Source organism: Sorex araneus, chromosome 4 (assembly GCF_027595985.1).
Source record: "Sorex araneus isolate mSorAra2 chromosome 4, mSorAra2.pri, whole genome shotgun sequence".
Classification (NCBI taxonomy): Eukaryota; Metazoa; Chordata; class Mammalia; order Eulipotyphla; family Soricidae; genus Sorex; species Sorex araneus.
Window position 1 is genome coordinate 53,414,028 of NC_073305.1, and position 14,967 is coordinate 53,428,994.

Here is a 14,967-nt window from a genome sequence, read left to right on the forward strand (position 1 = left end):
CAGCTTCTTTCTAGCCATAACAACCCCCTTCCTCTCTCCATCAGCTGTTTGCTAGTGCACATAGGCACATTCCTTCAACCTCTATTTTAACCATTGCCTCTACTAATGGACTGGAGTGATAGCACAGTGGGTAGGACATTTGCCTTGCATGCGGGTTCGATTCCTCCGTCCCTCTCAGAGAGCCCAGCAAACTACTGAGAGTATCCTGCCCGCACAGCAGAGCCTGGCAAGCTACCCGTGGCATGTTCGATATGCCAAAAACAGTAACAACAAGTCTCACAATGGAGACATTACTGGTGCCTGCTTGAGTAAATTGATGAGCAACAGGATGACAGTGACCATGACAGTGAATTCTCAAAAGAGTAATTCATTAAATAACTTTTCAGTGGTCTGAAGGAAAGGTCTTATGTATTATGAGAATTCATAATATCGTTATATATTTTAATCCTAAAAGTGAATCGTTATTTTATGTTTAACTCCCCATGGCATATTCATTGCCAAAACCAGTAACAATGATGGGTCTCATTCCCCTGACCCTGAAAGAGCCTCTAATGTGGCACCATTGGAAAGGATGTGTAAAGGGAGGCTTCTAAATTCTCAGGATGAATGGAGACATTACTGAGACGGCTCAAGAAATTAGACGATCAATGGGATAATATTGCATAATGCTAAAACTCTTATGCACCTTGGCAAAGTTACACATAAAAAAATAAATTCCAACAGAACTCACTGGAATGTTGTCCTTGTCATATTCCTTCAAATCTCTTAAGAAATTCATATCTCCCAGAAGTTTTTTGCTGGGTCCCCAGTAATCTAATATCTACAAATAAAAATAATGAAACTTATGACATTTACATTTAACATAAAATATTTTCTTCTTGAAGTTTAAGCTATCTATGAAAACTGCATGTTTTCAAAATACCAAATTACACCATATGGGATATAAAAATGCTTGTTCCAAAAAAATCACTATCAAGAGCATGAACAAGAACTTACATATTAAATTTAGCATTAAAATTCATTAGAAAGATAATATAATTGTTTCTGTAGAAAACTAAAAGGATTATCATAAAAACATAAATATTTCATATAGGAAAATGTTATTTCTTTTTTTAAATTTTATTTATTTATTTTAATTGAGTCACCATAAGAACAGTTACAGGGCTTTCAGGAAGAAAATGTTATTTCTAATATTTCAACTTTTATTTTCTTTTATGCTGGTCTCTTTCAAACAGAAATGTAGGAACTAAGCTTTGTCTTCTCCCTCCAAATGTCTATACTGTATTCCAATCAACAATGTGATCTTAGGATCAGAGAGATATTCCAATGGGTAGGGCATATTCCTGCATGTGGCCAACCTTGGTTTAATCCCTTGTATCCCATACGGTCCCCAGAGCACCTCCAGGAGTAATTCCTGAGCGCAGAGCCAGGAGTATAACCCCTGAGCATCAAACAAAACAAAAAACCCAAAACCAAAACCAAACAATGTGATCTCAGATGGAGATTGGGTCTCTGGAAAGTTGATTGGGTCATGACTGGGATTAGTGCTCCTATAAGACACATCAGAGAGTTTCCTCACTGGGCTTCTGTTTTGTGAGGATACAGTACAAAGACTGCTAACTATAAACCAAAATGCAGACCTTCACCAGACCCTAAATCTGCCAGAACATTGGTGTTGAGTGTCCCAATCTAAAGAACTGTCAAAAATGGGGGGCTGGAGTGATAGTATAGGAAGAAGTGTGCTTGCCTTGAGTGTGGCTGAACCAGGTATGATCCCCAGCACTCCATATAGTTCCCTGAGCCCTGCCAGGAGTGATTCCTGAGCACCATAAGGTGTGGCACCCAAAACCAAAAATAAATACATATTACATATAAGTCAAGCAGATTATGGTAATTATTACAAGTAAACTAAGAGATGGCAAACAATTTTTTGTAGGCAACCTTTTTATCTATCTAGGCCCCACAAGTAAAAGCAGTAGAAAGACAAAACTTACATGTTTCTCTGCTATGTATAAGATAAAGTACATGATACTAGAAAAAGATGAAGCTAGGGCCAGAGTGATAGTACATCAGGTAGGATGCTTGCCTTTTATGCAGCCAACCTGGTCGCATCCATTCCCCAAGGTCCCAGAAGGTCCCTAAAACCCAACCCCCCCAGGCCCCCAAATATGATGATGAAGAGCTAACTTATCATACTTTTCCCTATTTCTAAAATCTTAACAAGAGGTTTGCTGGCATGTTTGTAAATGAGAATAACTGTTTTATTAATTCAACGGATCATAAAATGACCAGAAACCAAAAAAAAAAAATCTTACTTCTCCAATTTAAAGATTTACCCCTGAGTATTGTAAAACCCTCCAAAGAAACAAGTTTGTGAATTTAGTTTAGGATAGATGCAATGCCTTAAAAAAGGAAAGAAAGAAAACCTTGATTAATAATTCAATAGTAAAAGCTAAGATTATATGAGTTTATTTCTTATGATTTTTAAATATGAGCTTTATATGTGTTAAGAGTCTACTATTCATATTAAAGTATGGGCAGATACTATGATAATACTGGTTATTTTTGTTTTTTCAGGATCCTATAGAGGTTAAGCATCTTTTTTCAAAGTTACACTACTATCAGGATTGAAAATTTCTGAATTCCAGCTCCAGAACACAAACTTTTCAAAATTTCTTCTAAAAATTTTTTTTACTGAATAAAAATGACCCTTTGTAAGATGACCCTTACAAAGCTGTTAATGACTGGGTTCCAACACCCATCTCTCCACCAGTGTACATTTCCAAGACTTTTAATAATTTCATTATCCTCAGCAAAGTATTTTGAATGCTCAGAAATAATGACTTTATGATTGCATCTTATGTTTTTGCATAAATTAGCTAGGAAAGTATGCTTAATTAGTTTTACCCTGTAATAGTAGGCAATCCTACATAGAAGGAAGAAAGATAAAAACAGTTGGAACCACATTTTCCTGATGCTATGCTGCCTTAGCTTTACCCTGGAATACATATACAAAGTATTTCTCATAGTTTTTTCTGAATAATTTAATTTGAAAACAATGTCTCTCCCTTAGACTGGCTACTGTTGACATCAGTTTAGCTGTAGATATAAAGTATTCTATATAAACACAAATATGATTTAAATCTATATCTAGTTATTACCTTCCCTCCAGTTCCTGAAGGATCTGAAATTTTTTCTGGCTTTATATCTTTCATCACACAAATAGCAGCCATAACAAGTTTGACACCAGATGGAGGATTTTTCATTGATTTTACAATTGTAATGTCAGATGGCTAAATCAAAAGAAAATATATATCTTCAGAATAGTTCGAGTAAAAATAGTTTTTAAAGTAATAGTAGAAACATAAAATTTTCTTATTTGAAGTTGCAATTGCTTTTTATTTTCATAGCCATAAGAATTAATGAAAGGTAATTTAGAACATATAAGATTAGTTGTTCTCCAAAGTCTGTAAATTCCTATATCCTTTGAGAAACACATTACCTTATAAAAATATATTTCTCACATATATCCTAAAGTTGCATACAATCACACACCAAGCTCATAAATTATGAATTATGAGTATAAATTAAGTACTGTTAGGTAGGGGCGAGGTATCTGGCTCAAGCGGTACACACACATTTGCCTTAAATGACTTAGATTTGATCCCAAGGATCACAAAAACCACTGGATAGACTGTGGAATTTAAATGTAAAGAAAGAGAAGGAAAAGGGAGATAATAGTAAGTTCAGAATTTTAGCACTTTTAGAGCACTAAGAAGTTTCTATAATATCCCTAATATAATCTCATGTTTTATAACTAAAGACTGATAGAACTGAGAATCATATAGTGTTCTATTATATACACAATGAAATGATGCATAATCCACAGATTGAGCTGATTGTCTGAGGGGTCTTATGTGAAACTTATGGTACTAATGAAGAAAGAAAGAATAGGGTCTGTCATAGAAAGATAGCACTCATCTGTGGAGTATAAAGTAGCAGAATGGGAAACTAACACCCAAGAATAGTAGAGATAAGTACCAGGAGGTTTGCTCCATGGTTTGGAAGCTGACCTCACGTGCTGGGGGAAAAGGCAGCTCAGATAGAGAAGGAAACATCAAGTAAAGGGTGTTTGGGGGACCCGCTCAGGATGGGAGATGCATGCCGAAAGTAGACTATAGACTGAACACGATGGTGGCTCAATACCTCAATACCTCAATACCTGCAAACCACAACACCCAAAAGGAGAGAGAGAACAAAAGGGAATGCCCTACCACAGAGGCTGGGTGGGGTGGGGGTGGTGGGAGTGATACTGGGATCACTGGTGGTGGAGAGTGAGCACTGGTGGAGGGATGGGTACTAGATCATTGTATGACTGAAACGCAAGCATGAAAGTTTGTAAGTTTGTAACTGTACCTCATGATGATTCACTAATAAAATTTTTTTTACTAGGTGTCCCCTTCTCTATCTGGGCTGCCTTTCCCCCAGCATGTGAGGCCAGCTTCCAAGCCATGGAGTCAACCTCCTGGTATTATATACTACTATTCTTGGGTGTTAGTCTCCTACTCTGTTATTTTGTATTCCACAGATGAGTGCAATCTTTCTATGTCTGTCCCTCTCTTTCTGACTCATTTCACTTAACATAATACTTTCCATGTTCATCCACTTATATGCAAAGTTCATGACTTCATCTTTTCTAACAGCTGCATAGTATTCCATTGTATAGATATACCAAATTAACTGTACCCTCACAGTGACTAATTAAAAAAATAAATAAAATTTAAAATTAAAAAAAATTTTTTAAAGAATAGGGTCTGAATATTCTGAATCATCTTATCACCGTGAATTTCTCTAATCAGCAGAAGTTGTCTCTTCTGCTCTGGTGAAGTTGTTCTGATCCTGAATCTTATAAAGACATAACACAGCACACTATACTGTAGATAAATACTACTCACATCTGTACTAGAAATTGCTTAGTATGTGTGTGACACTGGGAATCAAATCTAGAGTCTCATGCATGCATAGGATGCTCTCTGCCACTGACCTACACCCCCAGCCCCTCTAATGGGAACAATGTTCATCTGCTTGCATGGTCTAGAGGCTGCAGAATGGACATGCCACACTCTTTGCTACATGCTTCTGGTTTGTGTACAGAATGGCTATCACCTCTCAGAAACCATGTGTTCAATTTCCAATGGAATATTCTGAATGGAAATTATAAATCATATATGAAAAGTGAAAACATAAGTAACAATGTATTAGAGAGGAACTGCTAAGAGGCAAATTTCACTTGAAAGGACAAAAACATCAGCCACTGAAATAGGAGTATATCTAATTCACTTTTATATCTTTCATCATACAAATAGTACTCATAATTAGTTTAACACCAGTTTACTTTTTACATTTAACACAATTTTACTCTGTTGATAAAACACAACACAACTAATTCAAACACTTGCCTTTAGTGTATCCAGTGCAGACAGAGCTGCTTCCAAGGCTGGGATTGCCTCAGCTAGGTCACTTTCACACTCGTTTTTCAAAATTTGGGCTTCTTCAGCCTTTCCACTGGCTATCTCCTCATCAAATTTCACAACCTTCCGTTTTGCTTCTACTTCTGCAGACTCTATCTCAATAACCTAAAGAAAAAATTTTTTTTCTTTTTGGGTCACACCCAGTGATGCTCAGGGGTCACTCCTGGCTCTGCACTCAGGAATTACCTCTGGCCGTGCTCAGGGGACCATATGGGATGCTGGAAATCGAACCCGGGTTGGCCACGTGCAAGACAAATGCCCTACCCACTGTGCTATCACTCCAGCCCCAAGAAAAAAAATTTTAAAGGCAATTACTCAAATATTTAATTGTTTTCCCAATCCAAAAGACAAAAGAATATTTCAAAATTAGAGTATCTGATATATATATATACATATACATATATATATATAATTCTGAAGGGTAGAGAGGAACAGGATAAAAATAGGGAGAAATGCAAGTATATGTAAACTAAATTTTGAATGGGCTTCTCACCTCCTTTCAGAAATAACATAACCCACAGGAGTCCCAGTGAGATAGTCTACTGCAAAGTCTTTAAGATCTAGTGGCAAAAATTAAGGCTTTTTTAAGGGCCAAAATTTTATGTATTTCAATTATCTTTGGACATTAGCAATTACCTAGTATACTCACCTGCATCATATGTGCATTTTCAATTTTAGCTTCCTCCAATTTGGGCTGTAATTGAACAAGTTCAATTTTCATTTCACCAACCTAAATAGATAGTTTAGTTAAGTTTTCATAACTACAGAAAGTGAATACATAATAATAGAAATTTATGCACAGTATTAGATCCAGAAAAATCTTAATATTTTCTTCCAATTCTTCAAACTTCAAACCTCAAACTTCAAATCCATTACATAGCCATATTCTTTACACCAGAATTGAGTATATGTCAGGACAGAAAAAGGACACAACTGCCATGGGAGAAATGTCAGATGGTGAAGGCGGTGACAGCTCTGGATATTCTATCATACTCTAAGTGCATGGAGTACGATGCAAAGATGCACTTCTCGAGGCCCTATTGCTCATACTAACTAAGACTAAATACTACTAGTAATTAGTTAGTCAAACGCAAAATGTTGTATATAACCAGTTATTACAATTAAAAAAAAGGGCAGTCTTGGAATATTCCTTTTAAATGCTTTTACAGCTAAAACTATAATAGGATATATTTAAGTTTGTTTTATTGGGGAAAATTTGGTGAGCTTTTCTAACACTAAAACTGCTCGTCTTTAAAATTACAATTATGAAAGTGTCTACCTCATGGAACTGTTCAGAAAGATCAATGAACGAATGTATATGAAGCACCTGGCACAGTGCCTAGAATATACACTTTCAACAAACTGTAGCTATTATTATTAATTCTTATAATTACCCAGCCACCACCACACTCCAGGCTGCTTTCCGGTTACTCGGGTTGAACCTCACGAATGAGTGAAGCCCCACAGAACCAGGTAAAGCAGAACTTTTGGACCTTGTACTCCAGGCTCAATGAGACGAGACCCGGAAACAAGATCCTCTGTCTGCCTCCCCCAATCTCTGGCGCTCCAGGGATCAAATCCAGATGCCCCATCCTACTTGAGCTAGATAAATACCTCACCAGCAGACCTCCACTACCTCCACTATCCAGCCACCACCACGCTCCAGGTCACTTTCCTGACATAGCAGAAGACACTTAATACCCATTTCCCATAATTTCTGCACCATATTTGATCAGATTCAAATATGGTGTGAAGCATGGGAACACCTGTAAGGGCAATTGGAGGTTGCCCTAAAAGCCTCCATCCCTCTTGGAGAGCCCAGCAAGCTACCAAAAGTACCCCGCCCGCACAGCAGAGCCGGGCAAGCTACCCGTGGCGTATTCGATATGCCAGAAACAGTAACAACAATAGGCCTCATTTGCCTGACACCAAAAGAGCCCCCAATACAGCATATATTATGGATAATATATAAAACTATGTTGAGTTCCTCTAGTTACCTGAGACTCAGCAAAAGCTAATTTTTCAAGCCCATTCACATATCGTTGTTTTGCGTTCATGATAACTTCTCGCCTCTTAGTCAAAAGTTGTCTAAATGAGGCAATAAGTTCAAGATAAGAAGTAGCAGTAACATAGTTATGTCGTCCTAACTCTTGCAGGAACCTAAACAGGGATAAGAAACAAAGGATAAGAAACTAGGGGTTTCCAGTGTCTTTTACTTCATATTTAGAATTATAGAAACATAGCTACAATAGTGTTACTCTCATGGCTATGATGTAAATAGTTATGTTAGCACCTTACCACCACCAAAATGCCCAAGACCTCCACAACTGTCCCTATGTCACTTCTAGTCTGCCTCTTCCTTCATCCTGCTGCTCGGTAATTTGAATTTTTTAATCCAATACCAAGGATTTGTCACTGTCTAGTGCCTTTTTCTGCCCTTCTATATATTACAGATGAGTGAGATCACCCTGTATTTGTCCCTCTCCCTCTGAATTGTTTTGCTTAACAAGATATCCTCCAGTTTCATCCACACTGCAAGATTTCATCTTTTAGAACTGAGTAGTACTCCATTATATAAATACACACATATACACATATACACATGTTTATTTATACACTTCTTTATCCATTCATCTCTCACGGGACATTTGGATTATTTCCATATTCTGGCACTTGTACTAAGTGCTGCAATGAACACAGGTGTACTTATAAGGATTCAATGCAATCCCCATCAACATCCCCATGATGTTCTTTAAGAACAAACTCTACTAAAATTTGTATGGAATCGTAAAATTCCCAGAATAACCAAAGCTGCCCTGAGGTAAAAAAAGATCAGAGGTACATATTTTCCAACTTTATGTTATACTATTAAATATATTGTAATAAAAATTATTTGGTATGAAAATAAACATAGATTTTCAGATCAATGAGACCTCAGAGACAAACCTAGAGTATAGTGGGTAGGATGCCTGCCTTGAATGCAGTGAACCTGGGATGTGACCACCTAGCTACTTATTTTTTTCCATTTTCCAAACATACTTAAATTTACAAATGCAGAAATAATAATACAAAGTACCCTCTCAGACCACAATACTATGAAAGTAGAAATTAACCACAAAAAGAAGATGAGGGAAACTTTCCAAAATTTGGAAACTCAGTAAAACACTGCTAAATAAACAAATGAATCAAGCAAGGAAGAAATAAAGGATTCCTTGAAACTAATAAGAAACACAACTATCAGAATCTATGGAATACAGCAAAATGCTGTACTAAGTGGGAAAATTTATAGCAATGCAGACATATGTTAGAGAAATAAGAAAAAGTACAAATCAACATCTTAAGCACACATCCCAAAAAATATGGAAAATGCACAAAATTAACCCACAAATTAGCAGGAGGAAAATAATAAAAATTAGAGCAGAAATCAATAATTCAGAAATACAAAGAATCAATAAACCAAAAATTGGTACTTTTAAAGAATAAAGAAGAAAGACAAACCTTTAGCTAGACTCACAAGGAAAAAAAGATAAAATATCTTTATATCTTTATAAATTGGATCAGAGACAAAAGGGGAGAAATTACAACTGAGTACAACTGATTCCTTAGAAATTCAAAATAATATGAGAGGTTACTATGAACAGTTTTATGTTCATAAACTGTAGAACCTAGAAAAAATTGGTAGGTTCTTAGTCACATAATATCTCAAAGACAAAAAAGGAGGAAGTAGAAAATCTCAAGAGGATAAACACAAGCAAGGAAGCTGAAACAGTAATTAAGAATATCCACAAGAACAAAAGTCCTATTCCAGATGGATTTGCTGGTGCGTACTATCAAACCTTCATGCCTTTACTCCTTAACCGCTTTCAAAATATTGAAGATACAGGGGCTGGAGAGATAGCACAGCGGGTAGGGCGTTTGCCTTGCACGCGGCCAACCTGGGTTCAAATCCCAGCATCACATATGGTCCCCTGAGCACGGCCAGGGGTAATTCCTGAGTGCAGAGCCAGGAGTAACCCCTGTGCATCGCCAGGTGTGACCCAAAAAGCAAAAAAAAAAAAATATTGAAGATACAGACATCATTTCTAATATCTCCTATGAAGTTAACATTATACTAATACCCAAAACAGGTACACTTCTATAAAAGAAAATTTCAGACTAATCTCCCTAATTAACATAAACATAAAAATTCTCAACAAAAGCTTAGCAAGTCAAAACCAACAGCATAACACCAAAAAAAAAAAAAAGTCATACACCAGGATCAAGTGCTATTTATTCTAGGAATACAAGGATTATTCAATATCCTCAAATTTTCTACATCAGTAAAAGGAAAAATAAAAATAAAAATCATGTGTGCATATTAATCAACACAGAAAAATCTTTTGACAATACTCAACATTCACTCATGATAAAAACAACAACAAAAAAACTCAAAAAAAATAGGGGTGAAAGGAGACTGCCTCAAGTACTAACGGCTATCTATAACAAGATCATGGCCAGCATCATTCTTAATGGTGAAAAACTGAGATCAAGTGTAAAAAATTTCAAAGGCAGCGCGTGCAGGAGAGGGAGACAATATGTGTCATTGTTCTGTTGTCCTCAGGCACTCGGGGCAGTAATCTCTCGCACTTGCCACTCCAGTTCGGTGTTCTCGGTGTTCTCGAGCTGCTGTGTATTGACCGGATTGGGATGGCTCCTCCTTGTGTTCTGCTTCTGTATGTGCCGCTGTGCTCTCTTCTGTCTGTCTCTCTGTCTCTGTCTCTGTAGTCTCTCCTCTGGTCTCTTCCAACCTCTTTCTGTCTCTGCTTCTGTGTCTTCTGTCTGTGTTGTTTCCTTCACTTCTGTGTCTTCCCGTGTGTTTTCTCTGCCTTCTCGTGTGTCCTTCTCTCTGTCTCCTCTTCTTCTTCTGTCTCCCCTGTCTTCTTCTGTCTCTTCATCTTCCCCACAGTCTTAGTTTATATAGCAAATTACATAGGGTGGTGACACAAAGGTGGGTTGAACATTAACAAATCAACAAAGAATGGTAAAACCATTTCTCAAGGAGATTAATAAAATCTCATCTAAGGAGATTACTAGGAGATCCGTTCAAGGGTGGGGTCAAACAAGGGTGTGTCAGAGTGTGTCCCTTTCTTCCTTCCTCAGCTACTAATCTGCTTAAATAGTTACAGTAAATTTACTTCTAATATTTCTAGCAATATCATTCTGTATGAGCACAGTAAGAGATATATCAGACTTAAAGTTTGGTTCTTCCTGAGGACAGTCACTATAATTCCAGACCACTGTCCTCAGGCCAGGTTAGTCTTCCTAACCCAAGCAGGGTACTAGTCTCGTCATTACTTCTGGATCATAACAGCATTTGTCTATGACCATGCTCTCAACTTATACTTGAGCATTGTGGTGCTTTGGCCCAGCCATTTCGATGGCAGGGTAGCTCACAGCTTGCCCTGGGTCCATTTCATCCCTCGTCGGGACCCTGCTTTTGGGGTGCTAGGAACTAAGGGCAACTGAGTGAAGAAAGCAGATGCCAGGAATAAATATTATTGGAGTCAATCAACTCCCAAATTACAAAGCATATTATTAACTGTCTTCCTGTGTCCATACAGAAAGAACATTGCTTTAAAGTAAACTAAGTTCCCTGCGGCAAGGCTAAAAAAACAAACCCAATGTTATCCTACATCCAAGTACAAGACAAGGATGTTCACTGTGTCCATTCTTATAATGTTATGGGATCCAAAATAAAAGTCAAATTATTATTTGCATATGATGTGATAATATACATAGAAAACCCCTAAAGTTGAGTGCAAAGCCAGGAGTAACTCCTGTGCATCACTGGATATGACCCAGAAAGGGAAAAAATAGAGTTCTTAGAAATAAAAATGTTCTTAGAAATAATAAACAACTATAGCAAAGTAGCTGACTACAGAGTCAGTACACAAGAGTCAGTCACATTCTATATGCAAATAATGAATCAGAGAGAAAGAAATCACAGTCTATCAGTACTGTGTTCAAAAAATCAAGTGTCTAGAAATCAAGTTAACTGAAGACATAGGAGATACATAGCATGAAAATTTTAAATCACTTTAGAAAAAGAAGACCTTAGAAAATGCAAAAATTTATTCCATGCTCATGGATTAGAAGAATGAATATTGTCAAAAGTACTATCCTACCTAAATTATTATATAGATTCAATAAAATCTCCATCTAAATTCAGACAACATTAAGGACCTAGGCAGTTATTGCTAAAGTTTCTATGGAATCATAAAAACACCCTGTATAGCAAAAGCCATACTGAAAAATAAACTGAGAATTATCTCCTTACCTAACTTGAAATTTTATTACAAAGCTATAGTAATTAAAACAGAATGGTACTGGAAAGACCAGCTTCCAAGATCAAATGAGCAATAACACAAGCGGGTGGGGCATTTGCCCTGCACGTGGCCTACCCATGTTTGATTCCTCCATCCCTCTAGGAGAGCCCGGCAAACGACTGAGAGTATCCTGCCCACATTGCAGAGCCTGGCAAGCTACCCATGGCATATTTGATATGCCAAGAACAGTAACAAGTCTCACAATGAAGACATTACTGGTGCCCGCTTGAGCATATCGATGAACAACAGGATGACAGTGCTACAGTCATATATATAACAACTGGGAAAAGGGTAGACTCTTTAAGCAATGGGTCAACACAGAATATCCAAGGACAAATCTCATTATCTGTGGCCAACTAATTTTTGACAAAGGAGCTGAAAACATGAATTAAAGGTAGACTCGAACAAATGGTGGTGGGAATTAAAGGTAGACTTGAACAAATGGTTAAAACTGGATAGCCGGTTTTAACATTTAAAGCTGGATCTCATGCCTTACACAAAAGTTAATTCAAAGTAGATCAAAGACCTTAATCAGACCAGAACCTTAAAGCGTATATTGATGAAAATATAGGCAGAATTCTCCAAGATTTGTACCTCAGAGGCATCTTCAATGATATGATGCCATTGGCAAAGGAAACAGAATTTAAAATAAACAAATGGGGGCCTGGAGCGATAGCACAGCAGGTAGGGCGTTTGCCTTGCACACTGCTGACTCGGGTTCAATTCCCAGCATCCCATATGATCCCCTGAGCACCGCCAGGAGTAATTCCTGAGTGCAGAGCCAGGAGTAACCCCTGTGCATTGCCAGGTGTGACACAAAAATAAATAAATAAATAAATAAAAATAAACAAATGGGACTACATAAAATTAAAAAATTTCTGCATGGCAAAAGAAACATGGGCTAAAACTAAAACTAAATTCATCTAACTAATGGGAGAAAATATTTGCATGCAACGATCAAAAAATGGGTCAATACCCAGAGTGTGTGTATATGTGTATGTATATATATATTATATATATACATATATATATATATACACACATGCACGGCAGAGCCTGGCAAGCTCCCTTTGGCATTTTTGACAGGCCAAAAACAGTAATAATAACAGGTCTTATTCCCCTGACCCTGAAAGAAGCTTACAATCGTTCGGAAAGACGAGTAAGGAGTAGTTGCTAAAATCTCAGGGCTGGGGCGAATGGAGACGTTACTGGTGCCCGTTCGAGTAAATTGATGAGCAACGGGATGACAGTGATACAGTGATATATGTATACTATATATGTATGCATGTATATGTGTATATATACATATACATATATACATACATATATATAACTAACAGAGGCGTCAGTGGTGTCCGTGTCCTTGTCAACAAGAACTTGGCCATGAGCATTGATTCATTCAAATGCCTAACAACCTGAATCGGACTATTACGCTTGAATAGATGTGGCTCTATAACTAACAAGCATCAACAAAAAAGTTCAAACACCCTATAAAAATGGAGAAAGGAAATTAACAGACCCTTCCTTGAAGAAGATAAAGGGATAGCCAGTAAGCTCATGAATAAGTGATCATCATCACTTGTCATTAAGGAAATCCAAATCAAGATGACAATAGTATATCTTCTCACACCAGTAAGAATGGCACACACCAAAAAAAGTGGAAAATTTCACCCTTGGTCCCAGAGTATAAGGATGAGAGGGCAGAGAAAGAAAGAAAATAAAGGTGAAAGAAAGAGAATGGGAAGCAGGGTAAGTGGATGTTAAGGAGATATAAAGATAAATTTCCAAACCACAAAGTAAAAATCATTGAAAATAAAAGATCAGAATTTCAACAACCAAACTTTTAAAAGTGCCTCTTGCTCACATGGAGTCGGGAATGGGAGACCTACCCCCATCACCCTGTGTTTCCGGGAGCCTGGCAGTCATGCCAAGGAGCTGCCTCTGGCACCATATAAGCTCATTAATGACCATTGTCCAGAGAATCCCAAATAAATCTCGCGCGAGAGAGAAACACAGAACAATACACCATCTAGATGCCTCTGAATCCCAAAGCCACAATCCAGGTTTAAAATATTCAGCGGGACGCTGGTGGAATCTCGAGCCAGGGCTGATACCAGCGTATTACTTTTGGTTCCAGAAACTGCTTGCAGACATTCTACCAGACTACCAACTAAGCCAGAGCCCCACGCTGGCTGATGACGGGAAATAACCATCTTTTTCGTTTTTTTTTTCCCTTTGTCAGGCAGCGTGGTGATTACTAAACAGGCGTGAACTCGGTGGCGTGGCGCGGGACGAGGGGGGAAAAAAATAGAAAAGTTATGTAACAAACAGCGGGACTTAATATCTCTACATTCTCAGCAATGGAGAGCCATCAAATGCTTCCTTGACAGTAGGACTGTCTTTTCTTTTTTGGGGGGAAACCCTATCAACAATAGTGAGTTATGTGTTGAAACATGGAATGTAACCAAGATAAAGCGTAAACAAAGTGAAACTTATCACTTACAAGGGTGGGGACTGGGGGGGCGGGAGGTATAATGGGGTGGTTGGTGATGGAATATGGGCATTGGTGAAGGGAAGGGTGTTTGAGTATTGTATAACTGTCATAATCCTGAGAACTATGTAACCCTCCACATGGTGATTCAATAAAATTTAAATTAAAAATAAATAAATAAAATAAAATATTAAATTAACCTCAGCTGTATAACAGTATTTAAAATTTTAGAATTCTTGGAGCATGCAAATGCACTTGTGGCCACACGACATCTCATTCTCTACACCACTGATGTACCAAGAGTAGCACACCACATTTGATAGGGTGCAAAGTAGAAGGCAACCTATCTCAGGGTGGAAAAAAATATGCAATACATATATATATATACATATATCTACTTAAGCACACAATGCTCAACCTTTAGTGACATGTTAGTAATCTTTTATACAATGGCTTAATGGTTCTAGGGTGAAATACAACAATCTTCACACATTTTCCTCTAAGGAAATATTTTGTATCATTTTTAATGGATTATTCATAACAAGCAATACAAAATAAATGATTTAGGTCCTGCTTTGGG

General features: G+C 37.4%; 1 protein-coding gene across 1 annotated transcript in view; it reads right to left on the minus strand.

Annotated features, from left to right (window-relative positions):
• The window catches only part of DNAH12 (dynein axonemal heavy chain 12), a 260,066-nt gene that overhangs the window by 76,914 nt on the left and 168,185 nt on the right, over nucleotides 1–14,967 (minus strand). The window contains 5 exon segments of the mRNA XM_055135991.1: nucleotides 731–820; nucleotides 3,162–3,293; nucleotides 5,460–5,636; nucleotides 6,181–6,261; nucleotides 7,529–7,691. Coding sequence (XP_054991966.1) covers nucleotides 731–820; nucleotides 3,162–3,293; nucleotides 5,460–5,636; nucleotides 6,181–6,261; nucleotides 7,529–7,691 — 643 coding nt within the window.